The sequence below is a fragment of the Conger conger genome, chromosome 2 (genome assembly GCF_963514075.1).
Source record: "Conger conger chromosome 2, fConCon1.1, whole genome shotgun sequence".
Taxonomy (NCBI): Eukaryota; Metazoa; Chordata; class Actinopteri; order Anguilliformes; family Congridae; genus Conger; species Conger conger.
The window spans coordinates 10,881,419-10,896,033 of NC_083761.1; the positions used below are offsets into that span (position 1 = coordinate 10,881,419).

At 40.3% G+C, this 14,615-nt stretch overlaps 1 protein-coding gene across 3 annotated transcripts; it reads right to left on the minus strand.

Moving 5' to 3' along the window:
* Positions 1 to 5,036: 5,036 nt before the first annotated feature.
* Positions 5,037 to 14,558, minus strand: LOC133114951 (erlin-1-like). 3 transcript variants are annotated; one of them, XM_061224657.1, is made up of 12 exons: positions 14,430 to 14,558; positions 12,664 to 12,791; positions 11,869 to 11,950; positions 11,242 to 11,288; positions 10,561 to 10,622; positions 10,325 to 10,450; positions 10,106 to 10,179; positions 9,747 to 9,805; positions 8,971 to 9,062; positions 8,493 to 8,582; positions 8,312 to 8,391; positions 5,037 to 7,909 (listed from the first exon to the last, which is right to left on the minus strand). In XM_061224657.1, the coding sequence occupies exons 2-12, from the start codon at positions 12,774 to 12,776 to the stop codon at positions 7,694 to 7,696; spliced, it is 1,041 nt and encodes a 346-aa protein (XP_061080641.1). In that variant the 5' UTR covers positions 12,777 to 12,791; positions 14,430 to 14,558; the 3' UTR covers positions 5,037 to 7,693. The 3 variants fall into 3 exon arrangements, with proteins under 3 accessions (XP_061080641.1, XP_061080648.1, XP_061080633.1); XM_061224664.1 differs by lacking the exon at positions 14,430 to 14,558 and adding an exon at positions 14,112 to 14,205; XM_061224649.1 differs by lacking the exon at positions 14,430 to 14,558 and adding an exon at positions 13,431 to 13,789.
* Between the last annotated feature and the right edge of the window lie 57 nt (positions 14,559 to 14,615).

Sequence of the window (14,615 nt, forward strand, 5' to 3'; positions counted from 1 at the left end):
GGAGAAAAGGTGCATATAATTCCAAATTCCCTACCCATCTTCTCTTGAACTTTGCTAAAAGGTTCCAGTACGTGCAGGAATAACTGTGCCATGCCTGGCAAGCCTGCAGGGACTGTGAAATCAGAGAAAATGCCGAAGTTACAAAAAGACATTTTGTTCTAATTTACAGTTTGTTTTCTGTGAACAGTTACTGTGCAATGTATTTTCAGTTGCCTCATGAAAGGAAACTTATTGCAAGAGCAGGTGATGTGCACAAGTTTCCTGGGTTCCTGGTATACTGTATAATTTCCTATATAAAAGCTCTGCCTATACAATGAATAAAATGCTAGTTTCAATGTAGCCTAGTTGTTCAATATCAATTAATGAAAACATGGCATGCAACTTGCCCACCTAAGAGAACAGCTCTGATGTGTATCTGTCCTCATACATAGCAACATGGTGCATTAGATTCACGGAGCTTACGCACTCTTCACACTCGGTGTCATAAGTAGCTTTTCCGGATATACAAGTCAAGATATTTCATCAGAGGATGTGTATCACAAAAGGAAATGAGTCAAGGTTCTAATCATGGGTAGTTTAAAATAATGTTCAAAAGGGAGATTTATTTCCAGTAATGTTATAACCTGCTTTATGAAGACGTTGTCAAATTCACACACTATCCAGGCTTGGTCTCTGCCACTTCATATGCATGTTTCTCAGTCTGTGTGACACGCTTACATTTCTTTTCCAAGTCCCAGTGGCCATGGATGAGATGAAAATTGATCCACTTAAAAAACCTTCAAGTTCCACAGTCAATGGACATTCAGTATTATATCTCCCTACAGACAGCCTGATAAAGATCCATTCTTTTATGCAGTAGAATGTGATCACTCTAGGACGTCTTCAATGCACTTGTCCCTGGTTCTTATTTGCACTGGATAAGAGTGTCGGCTAAATGACTGTAATGTAATGCAATTAACTTGTCTCAGAGAGGAAATTTACCCACACGGAGAGATAAGAGAATGTTGAGACAGCATTTATCTTGGAAAATAACTAATGCCAAAAATACTTTATTTTCCTCTATTTCCTCATGGACAAGGATGGGCATAGATACAGGAGTCTGTGCAGGAAGCTACAGGTCACTGAAAGAACAACAGGCCTGCAGAAAGATTGTCCATCGTATTCTGCTCTGCTGGTTTTGAAACAGCTGGTAGCTAGTTGACCAGTTCAGACCAGCTCAAGCTATGTTTTTAACAACTGGTAGTTGGTCATTTGAAGCTGGTCATGGCAGGATGTGTTTTTCATAGGCCACCATAGAAATGTATTTACAGCGGATGACATGAAATAGGTTATTGAGGAATGATGCAAAATATGGGTAAGCAATCCACTCCCATCGTTGCAGTGTAACCATATTAAGGCATGCCACCAAAACAAATGAGCATGTCGAAAAATACTTCTTCTTTTCCAAATAATTGCAAAACAGGAATTTATTTTTTAAGTGCAACCAGGATGACACATCCGCAGCTGTTCTACATAGTGTGATGGCAAACAGTTTTTAATGACTCAGCCACTAAACAAAATGCAGGTGGCCACGTCTGCTCACCCATTATAGAACTAGGCATAATTTGTTACAGCGCAGTTGACGGTCTCCGTCAGTCCAATTATTCATTATTTTGGCAGAAGGTTGTCATTATAATTAAATCAAGCTGCTTTTACCATTTCACTTCATAGAAATGACTAGACCATGAGCAATGCTAAGATTACAGAAATTACATCCACACAAAATGTGGATGTAATGTTCTTCACATTAGCAACATTCAGTGGCAGGGATATTTTTGCATCATGTAAAATTGTAGCTGGAAAATTTCCTGTTTTTTGAGACAGTGGAAATACCAGTGAGAAAGCATTTCAAACACAGCCAAAAAAAAAAAAAAACTTTCTTAAAATGGCACAGGGTGCTAATGGAAGGTACTGTTTAAATGTCTTCCCATCATGCAATTTTAAGATTGACAGGACAATGGAGCATCAACCCTTTCTCATTTAAGCCATCAGACCCCAGCTTAGGCAGTGTCCTATGCAGTGTAAGTGAATCAAACGCAGGCTTTTTTACACTAAACTTATCCATCCCCGTTATGATTGTGTCCAATTCAATAAAGCCACATAGACCTGACATATATGTACTGTCTACAGTATGTTTTCGCAGTATGTGTTAAAAATATAAACAAACCACCAAACGTAACATCTACGTATGCCTATGTTAATGTTCACCAGGCTAAAGATGGAATTCTTAAGAAACTTGAACTATTAAATACAGCCTTGACCGCCAAGTAAGAGTTAGTCTGGTTTGGGTGTGGGTTTAATGGGTAGTTTCAATTCTTTAGCAGTGGAAGAGAACACAAGGGAAGTTGGTGAGTCTTACCCAGTGGCTGAAGACAGCTAAATTATGTGTGAACAGACCCCAACTGATTCTGGATCTCCCCAGGGAAAAACATCACACGGATCCACCGCTTAAAATATACCTGCCAAAAATGTCTTCCTGTCTGATTCAGAAGATATGTTAATGTATGGAGTATCTGCATTCAAAATGTAATTTAGTCTAGAACTAGGCTCAATCTGTCTACGAAACTGGCCCTAGGTGTTTGCGGAAAACAGCCAGTGAATGACCCCTCCTGGCAGGTCGGGGAAGGTCAGTCCACCATTGGGAGGGCAGGGGCAGAGAGCGGACGCTGAACGCCCAGAGACGGGACAGCCAGCTCACCAAAGGATGCAAATGTTCACAAATTTCCCACTTCCTCTGCACCTGAGATCCTTCCTCCGACAGCACACCAACACAGGAAACGAGCATGTCCAAGAAATTGCAACCTGGGTTGACACAAGAGCTGAAAAGCATGAACATAAGTAGCACAGTGCCAGGAAAAACATATTAAATAAATAAGTAACTGGAATAATAGCACCAATACAATGCCAGTCAACTTGCTAAACATTTCCCCAAGTTCCTTGTGAAGACATCTTAGTGGTGAATTCTACAGCCCCCACTCATTTTGAATAAAGTTTTACGTTCACATTCAGTTTGAATGTGACTGGAGTAGAGCAGCCTAGGTCCTAAAGTCTCACAGTCTGCTAGATTTCATTCTTACTCAGGAATGTTCAATTCAAGCTGCTGGTTAACTCGAGTGGGTCGAAACAGGCTTTGCATCCAGGTTCATGAGCTGCTGAGGTTACTGTACAAAGGTGGTAAGTGGGCAAAGACAATTAAGACGTCAGAAAAATATTTTCCATTTCAAGCGACCCTAGATAAAAGTTTCAATTGAAATTTAATGTCAGAAACTGACATTAAACAGTGAAACTTCCCTCGCACAAGAGCTGGATAACCTTTTTTTTTTTTTTTTAACAGAGTGTGGATTGGAACAATAGCATCTGTGTAGGTCTGCACAATCCCTGGAGAAGACGAGTCACTTTTATCAACATTTTCAGAAAACTAATTTCCTGTGTTTTAACTCTCAGTTCCTCTATTGTGGTCTTCTTCTTTGGTTTCAACTTCTAAGACAGCTGCTATTTCTACTTCTTCTGGTTTCATCCACTCTCAGTGGGTGATAAAATTTAAACAAAAACCAATGAGTATGATATCTTTATTAAAGTGAAATCTGAATGTTATAGTTGATTTGATGTGAAATTAAAACCTAGTATCCACTACTGGTACACAGGAGAGGCTTCAATGGTTAAGATTGACTGGGTCAGAAATCAGACTTGGGTCAAATTTGTAATGGTATTGGATTCACATACTTTTCTATGCTTTACTGAGCTTGTCTGGTCTATTGGTCCTCTTGGTTGGCTCAGTTGCAACAGGCGAGATGAATCGAGCACAGAAAAGTATTTGAATCCCAAATGAATTACAGTAAATCCTCAAATTGTGGCCGGGATTCTATTTGAAGCCGGGCCCCGGATAATAGCTGGGGGCATGGCCGATTCAGACAAATAAAGGCCGGCCCCCAAATACAAGCCAGGGTAATATTGCCTACCAGTAGTCCATGAGCACTAGAAGACATTGTTTCGATTTAACTCAATGAAATAAAAGAGCTCTTCTTAATATTTTATATTGTTGGTTGGTTTAATACTGTTGCCAATGAAAAGTCGTTGTCCTACACCATGGGTCTCCAACACGTTGCTCTCAAGCTACCAGTCGCTTGCTGCTTGCCAAAGACTGAAGCAGTATACATTTAAACACAATTGTTGCCGCGAGGCATTCCAGCCTACGAATTTAATAAAAAGTAAATCAGGCAAAATAAAAAATTTACTCAATTTAGGCTACTTGTATTAGGTTTCCATGTATTTCCATGTATTTACAGCACAGCGCACGTTCAATGAATGAATGAAAGCGGCTGCCTTGGCTCGCAATAAACTTGCTGTTATCTTCGCTAATTTGTTATTGTTCATGAAGGCGTGTCTGGCAAGTTGTTATTTTATGGATTCTGGACTTGCATGTGATTTATTGTGTTTGAGAATATTTGCAATAAACTAAGTCTGTTAAGACTGACACTATGACTGACCAAACGGTGTTTCCTGATTAGCCTACACTAATTGATTTCTGAATGGTTACAGGAAGTGTTGAACAGTGTTGGCCCACTTTAAGTGTAGCCTTTTACTTTATTTCTAAGAATAAAATTCTACACCAGAAGCCTAATAAGAAATAAAGGCCTGCCTTGAATACAAGCCTGCCCCAAATAAAGGCCTGTGCTTTGTGCAGCCCAAGTAAATAAAAGACCCCGGACACAATTTGAGGATTTGCTTTCCTTAGTAATTTGTGGGTATTTGACCCAGGTCTGTCAGAAAGGTGACCATTTTACTTCTTTGAAATTAGAATTTGGCCAATACTGACCCCTAGTGGGTGACAACTGCTCCACTGGACTGGACTGAAATTAGAATTATTAAGAAACTGCATTTCTTCTGTAATCCAAATCAGCCTACGTACACACATATACCTATTGGCCAAAGAGGCATTAAAACAGTGTAGAGACTTCAGCAGATGTAGAGTGATGAGTCAATTAAACAGCATGCCATTGTGGTATCAAAATATGTTTTATTTTTTCAGAGGCCATTGTCAAAACTGCTTGGAAAGGTTGCATAAAAACATTTCAAAATTGCGACATATTCAGATTACGCAGATTGTACAAAAAAGTAGCATTCACATAGTAAACATATGAAATTTTCAATTCAAACGTTTTGCATCACATTGCTAATCAGAATGAAAGCATCACTAACCATCGCCACAACTATCTTTCTGACAACTCAACTGATCTCCTTCACCAAGTAAGCAAGAATGTCTTGGAATAACACCAATCACATTATTGGGATTAAGCATGCAGTTCTTGGAAATTTCCCACTGTTTTTGCTGAATTTGTTTAGTTGATTAGTTGAAGGTTTTAGTGTTACGACCTTTGCATCGTCAGTAAATTAATATAATGCTTTGACAAATTACAATGAACACATCACTATACCACAAAACAACCAAAGATGGCTGTAGAAATCACCGAATTTGAACAATTGCTTAATCAGCTTTAAAGAAAAGTACTGAACATCCTGAGATACTGAATTAAATTAAATTAAATTGTAACAGGACAATAATGCCGGATGCACGCTTGGCTTTGTATAGGCTCATGTGTGCTTTACACCTTATATGCTCATAAACAACACAGGCACACAGCACGGCAGTCTCCAATGAACAACAAAACATGGCTCTACTAAACAAATTCCTCAGACTTGAATAACACATTACTTTAGACCAGCGCTGAACTCAACTCCACGTCATGTGGGCCGCAGGGTCTACACCACCTGATTTCATGAATTAGTCTATTATCTGAACCAAGCAGGTAAAATAATTAGTGAAATCGGGTGGTGTAGCGCATGGTAGGCGCAAATACAGACACTGCAGCCCACAGGACATGGAGTGGAGTGGAGTGAAGCTATTTTAGGAAGCACAACAGCTCCCCCTGCAGGCAGATCCAGTTCCTTTACTTAAAATCTCAACCACAAGAGCCGAAAACACCAAAATATATTAATCAAGGAATTAATTTGGGGGGGGGGAAGAGGGGGTACTCCTACACCATCTCCAGCTTTCACTGCATCCATCCCCAGGAAAGGAAAATGTTTATACAGTTTAAACCTCAAGTATCCTTCTGAAATACTGCAACAGTTAGCAAAGATTTTATTAATCACATTTTTGGAGACTTTCTTGTTCTCCATTAGCACAGATTCCATTTAATTCAAACTGAATTTATGGCATAGCACAGATTTAATACAAAATAAAAACACGAGATATCCATAAATGGCAAGACCTGTCAAGCCCCCAGTGCCAACTACATTAAATCAGCCCCCAAATCATTCTGAATACAGGCATTTGGCCTTTACAGGCAGAGCACTGAGCATTTGATCTTGGACAAATCTACAGGGGCAGTGCAGTTCAAGCTCGGTCTACCCAAAAATAAAAATAAACATATTCAGTCTCCATTGCAAGAAAGACAGACTCAAGACAGAAGAATCTGTCACCTCACCTTAAGGGTACCCCTATATTATGTGAAGAGGCACCCTTTGGACACATTTCCGTTTACAAAACAATCACCTCAGCACATCCTGGTGGCACCACATCACCAGCTGCACCCAATACAAAATAATAAGAGCTCATTTTCAAACATTAAAATGTATTCCGGTGCCCACTTAGATATGCTTTGACAAAAATAGAATTATTTAATCATTCTTTAGATAATGAATAATAAAGATGGTGAAACTGAAGCATGATTTGTTTTTTTGGTTCAAGCCCTTTGTCCTTGGTGCCCTTTGTAAGAAGCATCATCTTTAGTGTTTAAACTCGACTCTCTGTTACAGTGCCACCAATCACGCTATTCTACAAGACACCTCGGGGTTCAGCATGTGGAAATATATGCACGTGTAAACATCATTATTGGCCTGTGACATAACACATTTTTCTCCTTAAGTAAGAACTTAAATAACACTTAACCAGTCTGATTTGTGTTAACAGATGAAATGCCTTTGGCTAATAAAGCCATTACTTGAGTGAGCTAGGTAATCGATAAGTATTCCTACAATGAAACTTCCAAGTGCTGCGATGTTCACATTCAAATCATTTATTCAAAAAAGTTATATTCCTTACCGAGGAAATTTCCCTTTACAGAAGAGTGAATTGCAAATGTTCTTGTATACCTTAGCCAGATAATTCCAGTTACACAAAAAAAACTAAACAACTGCTTCAAATTAATAACCCTCTGAATTTAAATGTAGATCAACCCGGAAACTAAATGCACAGGTCAAAAAAAATATGAACGCATAAATTTGCAAAGCCAAGAGTTGCATATAAGACCCAGCGAATAATCTTCTCATTAAAAAAAGTGGTTACTCTTGTCGCTGTAATCACATTAGATTGACACCCATGTCCCAGCGGTAGTTAGCCATCATAGGTAATCTGCAGCAGTCATTCAGGCAGTGCGCACACACACTAACTCAGCTCGTACCTGTCCCACCTGACAGAGCAGTGTCACATGAGCCACTGCGAAAACAGGACAGCCACATCCCTCAGCCTGTCAGTCAGCAGTCAGCACTCCCTGTTCTCCACCTTCAGAAGAGAAAAGCTAAGTGACAGAGCATGCCCGTAAATTCTCCAGCAGACCGACGGCTGGGGCGTGGCCTTCTAGCCCCCTTCTCCTCAGCGCCCAGACATTTTAGAGGATGCTCTCCTGCGTCTCCCGCCCCGGTCCAGAACTTCCAGCAGGTCCTGGGGCTCCCGCTCGCTCTTAGTCCGGCCCGGGCTGCCGCTGTTGTCCAGGAACATGGTGGGGATGTCCTGTCCGAAGTAGATCTTGCTGTTGGCCGCAATCGCCTGGTGCCTCATGAGCTCAAGGTATTCAGGAGTGAGCTTCAACTGTGTGCAGGGATGAGTTCAATATTCATGAGATACACACACACACAAATACTGCAGTATAACATGAGAAATTACCAACACCGTTTTGCTTAAAACCAGAAAAAGCAGCAAAAGCAATCAAGGATTATTATTATTACTACATTACAGTTATTTAGGTAACACTTTTATCCAAACCGTCTTACAGTTGATTAGACCAAGCACGGGATGAACCCCCAAAGTGGGGTTAAGGGCCTTGCTCAAAGGTGCAGCTGCTGCATGGATCTTATCGTGCCTACACCGGGGCTTGAACCTCACGGTCATGCACCTTAACACCTAGGCTACAGGCTGCCCCAATATTAAACAACCAACCAAAATGTATTGGTTATGCTGCACAGGTGTGCAATGAATAATGAATGAAATTACCCTATTAGCTTCAGCTAGCCTTTCTGCAGTGTAGTATTCTGCATCTGCCCTGGCCTTCTCTCTGGCCAGAAACGCCGCGTCTGTAACACACAGCTCATCAGTTACATGACAGTTCCCATGCGTGTTACAGACACAGTCCCACTGATCCCGCAGACCAGTACACAAACACATTAACAAAAACCTTCTATTTCAGAGATCCTCTTCTCTGTTTCTTTCTCCATGACCTTCTGCCTGTAGTGGATTTCAGCCACTAGTGCTATCTTCTGGGCCTCTGAAAGGAAACAAGATTCAAAAGGAATGGTTGGAAGTTTCTGGAAAATAACCTGCCAATTCTGTTATTTTTTAAATGACCTTTTAAAATGTTTATGAAAAGTAGCAGCCCATGTTTACTGTCTATGAAAGTAGCAGCCTACTCACAAGCAGTTACTCATAGCTCTTTTTCAGAACATACAAACACTCAAACTGACCCACATTCTAACGCATGGATGTTACACAAATGCGATCCAATACAGCAGTCTACTAAAGAGGACTCATCTGCTCATTCGCATCTGCTAAACATTTCTTGACTGGCTAACCACCATATTTCTAGCCTGGCTAAATCTTGTGGGGAAAATCCTATAGACCGACTCGACATAAGACATAAGTCTTTTCTTCCATACCAATGATGGCTTTCTTTCGCTCTGTCTCAGCCTCCTTCTCCACCACCTTCTGGGTCTGTGCAGTGATGAGCAGCCTGGTCTTCTCAGCCTCCCTGGAGAGAAAGAGACAGACACAGGCCCAGATCAGTGGAGAAAACACTGCCAGAAACACCACTGACTGCTGCAAGGCCTTCAAAATGCTCGCCAAAGGACAAGTCATACCCCCACAGCAGTGCAATGTGTAGGCTATGCGCAATGAACCATCACAGAAGCGCCACAATAAACTTTAAGGCCAAAATACTGAAACTCAACAGGTCCATTTAACATGTCGTAGTGCTTTTTTTAAATGTGTGGGTTGGCCAAGGGTTTGCCTTGCTCACTTATATCTGTTTTTTTTTTATTGGTACCAGTCTTAAAAACTTTGAAAAATTGACCTTAGTAGTACTGCAAGTAAATATTAAATATGGAGCCATTTGAGAAATATGAACCTTATTTCCACATATAATACACAAATCCGTTGCAGCAGCTTGACGCCCGTTAACAAAGCTTGTGATAAAATAATAGCATCACTATTAGAGTTAGCTCATTTCCTTTTTTGGCAGTTTCAGTGAGGAATTAATACAATTGTACATGCTGTAATAAACACAACCTAAAGAACAGACGGAAGTGAAGGTTTAGCCACTTCAGCAGTCAGTTATTTTCCTCCAACTGTCCGTCCTACTCAAATATCAACTGACTGCACCTCACCTGCTTTGCATATCCCAATAGCCAAGAGAAAGCGGCATTCTCATACTCACATTAATTCAAAATTCCTCCTGATTGCCTCTGGAATTTTGGGCTTTGTAACACGCACTGCCTGCAACCAAAAAGAACAAAAGCACTTCAAACAGAAGTTGCCATGGAAACCTTATTGACTCCAGCTAATGATCCTTGTACAAAAAATGGTGTCACTAATTAATCACGTAGCTTATATTTCAGCCAACCCTTTCAAGTATTTACCAACTGATACCATGATATGGGTCAATGTTTCGTCAGGTCATCCGTTTTGTCAATCTTACACAAGTTCTGTAAATCATACATTTCAATGACAATGGAATTATTCCTCTGGGTGATACTATAGCAAACAACCAGTTCTTATTTCTACATTTCAACTCACCTGAATAGTGAGACCAGGCGCCATAACATTCAGCTCCTTCTGAAGTGCAATCTTCAGGTTCTCATCGATAATGTCTACAACAATATCAAGAACAACAAAGATCCAGAACCTTCCAAAGCTGACACGCATTTTAGATAATTTATGTCACACAATGTGTCAATGAGGCTATTTTCTTTTGATGCCAAATGACACAATTTTACTATGCTCACCACTACTTACCAAATAATTCGATGTAGACCTCCTGGAGAGTATGTACGCTGCAGAACTGATTCAGCTCGTGGTGGATCTTATTAAAGATCAACGTCTTGTCATAATCAGCAGTGTAGTTTTTCACAATGTCTATCACTGAACAAAGATAGATTTGTTTTTTAAATAGCAGGATATTAAAAGTGTACCAGAAAGTACCGAGTGAAACAAAGTAAATTTGTTATTAGAATACGAACAGCGGAAATTACCTGCTGTAGGAACCAGCATGTTGACCACTTCAATTCGATCAAAGTAGATCATGACACCTCCACTGTCAAAAAAATGAACAGCTCATTCATATTCCTACCAGCCAGCAATTAAAACAGATCTAGTCCTGTGTCCAGATCGCCGAATGCACAAGAAAAGCTTGGTTAATGTGTTACTTTGTGTGCCCTGTCCTACCATTCCTGAGCATGCGTTTGGTGTGCCCTTCTGTTTGTGCCAAGAAATGACAAGTATTCTGCTCTCGATCAGATAAATATAACTGATCTGGCTCAAAAACTAGTTTCATTTATTTGCCGTTTGGGAACCAAAAAACATTTTATGATGACCTCCGACTGGAACCTCATTATGTCAGATCACTCTGAATCATAGCCTTGGTGGTTCTACTGGCTCGTATTCCTCACCTCCCCCTGATATCTTTTACAACAACACTGTTAAGATTTCCTACAATACATGGTAAAACGACAGTCCCTGAAGACTGGGAGTTCACAGTGCATTGCAGAGTTCCTTGTTGTCCTATTAAAGTATCGCCCCAGAGACTTGAAATCACACTCCCTACATGACTAAATAAAGCTACCAATGTGGGCAACATTTTCCCAAACAGCACTCAACAATGCAATTTATTCAGTCACAAGACCGTAAAATAAAAATTATAACAAGCATTCTACCTGGTTCCACAAGGCACATTCTTTATTTCATCTGTCTGGAGGGTTGTCTGGAATTTTAAAAGGCGACAGTCAAAAAATGTATACTTGACAGAACACTGAAAAGAAGCACACATCATTTATGGCAACATTTACAGGCAATTACCAAATTATCATTGTTATTGCAATCTCAACCTCCAGCTGCACTGTATTTTTGGCTTTCAGTTTTGAGGTAAATACACCTGAAAGGTTCTCTAAGTTCTCTAATTTCAACAAGCACAAATCAGGGGAAAAAAAGCAAGTCATCAGAAGACACTACTTGTGGATTTGCAAGAACGGAAACGGTCAATCTTGACGGGAACGTGCGTTAATTCTGGCTAATGCCATATGAATGGTCTCATATTTGGCATATGCTGGAAGTCTGTATCCGTGGGAACAGGTCATGCAAGGGAGCAGTGGGGAATGTGTGGAACAGCTGGAATCCGGCATTCCCTCCAGCCCCTCAGAGAGAAATTAGATGCTTTTTCCAAGTTGTGACCGCAGCAATTTTCTCTGAACCATTGAAGACGACCCAGGGGGACGCAGCACACATTATTCTTTGGGATGGGCTCTTGTGAACATTTTTTTTTAAAGTGCATATTTGTTACAGACCTGGACAGATCGGTAACTGGTGATGAACGGTAGCATGATGTGGTAGCCTGGGCCATTTGGAGACATCAGAAGAGCCCCACCTCTGAAACGGAGATAAAAAACGGGATTCGTTTGATTAACTACTGACAAACGGGAACTAAGTAACTCAAACAGATAAAAATTATTTTGGCGACAAAGATAAAGAAACCCAAGTTAGCTGGCTGTACTATGGCACAACAGAAATGCTAAGACATAGAATGTATGAACTCGGAAATAGATTTTAGTGAAGATGGATGTTTTTTTAAATCTCTAAACATCTCCAGGACAAATAGATATGGCTGAAAAATAAAAAGCCTTCCATGGCTAAATTTGCCCGGTGTCTTTCTACATGAGCATATCATTGCATTATACATTAAGGCAGGAGAACAGCATTTCCCAACCATTTTCATTCTGCAGCACACTTTACAAATCTACAGAATATCATGGGGCACCAAAAATTGTACATGCGTCACAGCTGACAGCACACCATAGTACCCTGGCACACTGGTTGGGAAATGCTGCTTTGCAGTGCAAATTCAATATTGACTATAAATAGTCCAGAGTCTAGCGGTCATTGAATATGAAACTGACATTTTTCTAGTTTAGGTACAGTAAGACAATTTTACTGTACTCAAAGAAATGGACACTAAAAATAGTCTAAAAATATTTTCTTTTTACAAAAATGATAAGTCAAAGTTGTTCAAACTGAGATCAAAGTAAGAAAATTACGTCAAATATTGAATTATTTAGACCGGAGTACTGTGAAATACCACACACCTGTAGTAAACAGCAAGGTGCCCCTCTTCAATCTTGTGTATTGAGGAGTGCAGAAACATGGCCATCACTCCGGTGACAGTCGCAACTATTGCCCCAACATGAGCCATCGTCATCCTTACAACACTTACCTACGAAAGATAAACAAACAAGTCACTGTTCCACTCTTTTTTTTCCTTTTCTTTTTTAAATAACATCCCGTGTGAAACTTTTTTTTGCCATTCGAAAAATTCTAAGTACGTGGAATACCACTGCTTATACAACTTGATTATGCAGACCACATGTTTTACAAACAGGCTAAGGGAACAAGCAAAAGCCAACGTACATACACAAGTCAAACTACACCTCCGTATTGCTTTCACCGTGCACCCATAACAGGCTGCTGAATCTCTTTGCCAAAAGGTGTAGCCTAAACAACCAGACATCAAAGAGAGTGATGCCTTTGGCAAGACTCATTGTAGTTGATAGGCAGTAACTGCACCAAAGCAATAAGCAACAATACAAGGTTAATTAGTCAAATGTATGTGGTTTAAAAGTAACTTCGATGTTGCTAACCTGTATGAAGTGGCCGCAACGTTGTCACATTAGATTAACCGGATCTAGTATTAACCCGACATATAATTTACCTAGGCCAAATGAATGGCCTATAGCTCAGTCGTTAGCTATCACACGTCGGCTTGCTTGCCAGCTTAGCTTGCTGAAATAATTGCATGCCACTGCTTTCTTGAAGTAGGGGGTTCAGATACATCGCAATGGATTATAGGTCTTACCTCAAATGACCTCGAATAGCCACTTGTTAATCGCAACGGACTGCCTTTTCAGAACTCGAGAAGCTAACTAGGTTAGATAGTTAGCTAACAAGCTAATGGTTGACAGCTTCGTTATACACATTTTATGTTGTACAAATCAGCATGTTGCTGAATAAGTAAATGTCTGTCAGCCGCATTATTATTACCAAATTTGCAAACTGGCCAGCGCATGGGCAATAGCAGAGTGAGTATCAGATTTATTTCGCTGCATATAACATCAGGCTAACAGTTACCTGGCAAGCTAACTGGAGAACCTAATGTTAGATAGCGAGACCTGGGCCACGAGCAGTTAAAAAATAGTAACCACGTTAGAAGACAGTAACACAATTTGTGATTTGCATTTCAGAAATGAAACAATGACAAATAATTATCGAACAAGCTAATGTTAACGGTTCTTCCAAAATTATAAAAACAAAACATTTATTAACCATCATCACATTAGCTAGCTAATGACGCTAACCGGATAGTCAGACCTAGCTAGCTAATGTTCCCTGCACAGCCTCGCACAATGCAAGCATTTTGTCACTGTGTAGATGTATTGAGCTAAAAGACATGCAGTCTTGCTAGCAAGCTAACTGTTAAAATGCCCAAGATTATCCCAGATTATAATGGTTATTCCAAAACCCATAGTGGACTGGCTACCTAGCTAGCAATCTGATTTCAGAACGTGGACCCTCGCTGATCTGATCAAGCAAAGACAGGCGCTTGCATTGGATCATTTCCCACCTAGCTAATGTTACATTTGCTTTTAGCTGAGCAATTACTTTTGCAGATACCATTAACGTTTGCCAACTACTAGCAAAGCAAGTTTCGTCTGCAGCAGATCTTGCTCGCTCGCTGGCTGAAGTTCATGAATTTACAAATATCACAGGTTCAAATACATTATTTAACAGTGCAATATTTTAGCAAGCTACAATTGTAGATTCGAAATGAATCAACAGAGCGATCAACGCAACTCACCAGTCTTGCGATCAAGCAGTTCTTTTACGTCTATCATTTAATTTCCCTCTATCCATTCGGCTTACGCCCGATCAAACCCCAGCAGGTTCCACTCTGCAATGACATACCACTAGCAAAGTAGAAACTACAGGCAAACCGATCTCCTCTTCCGGGTGAAACGTACAACGCCCAATTAAAGGGGAGGTT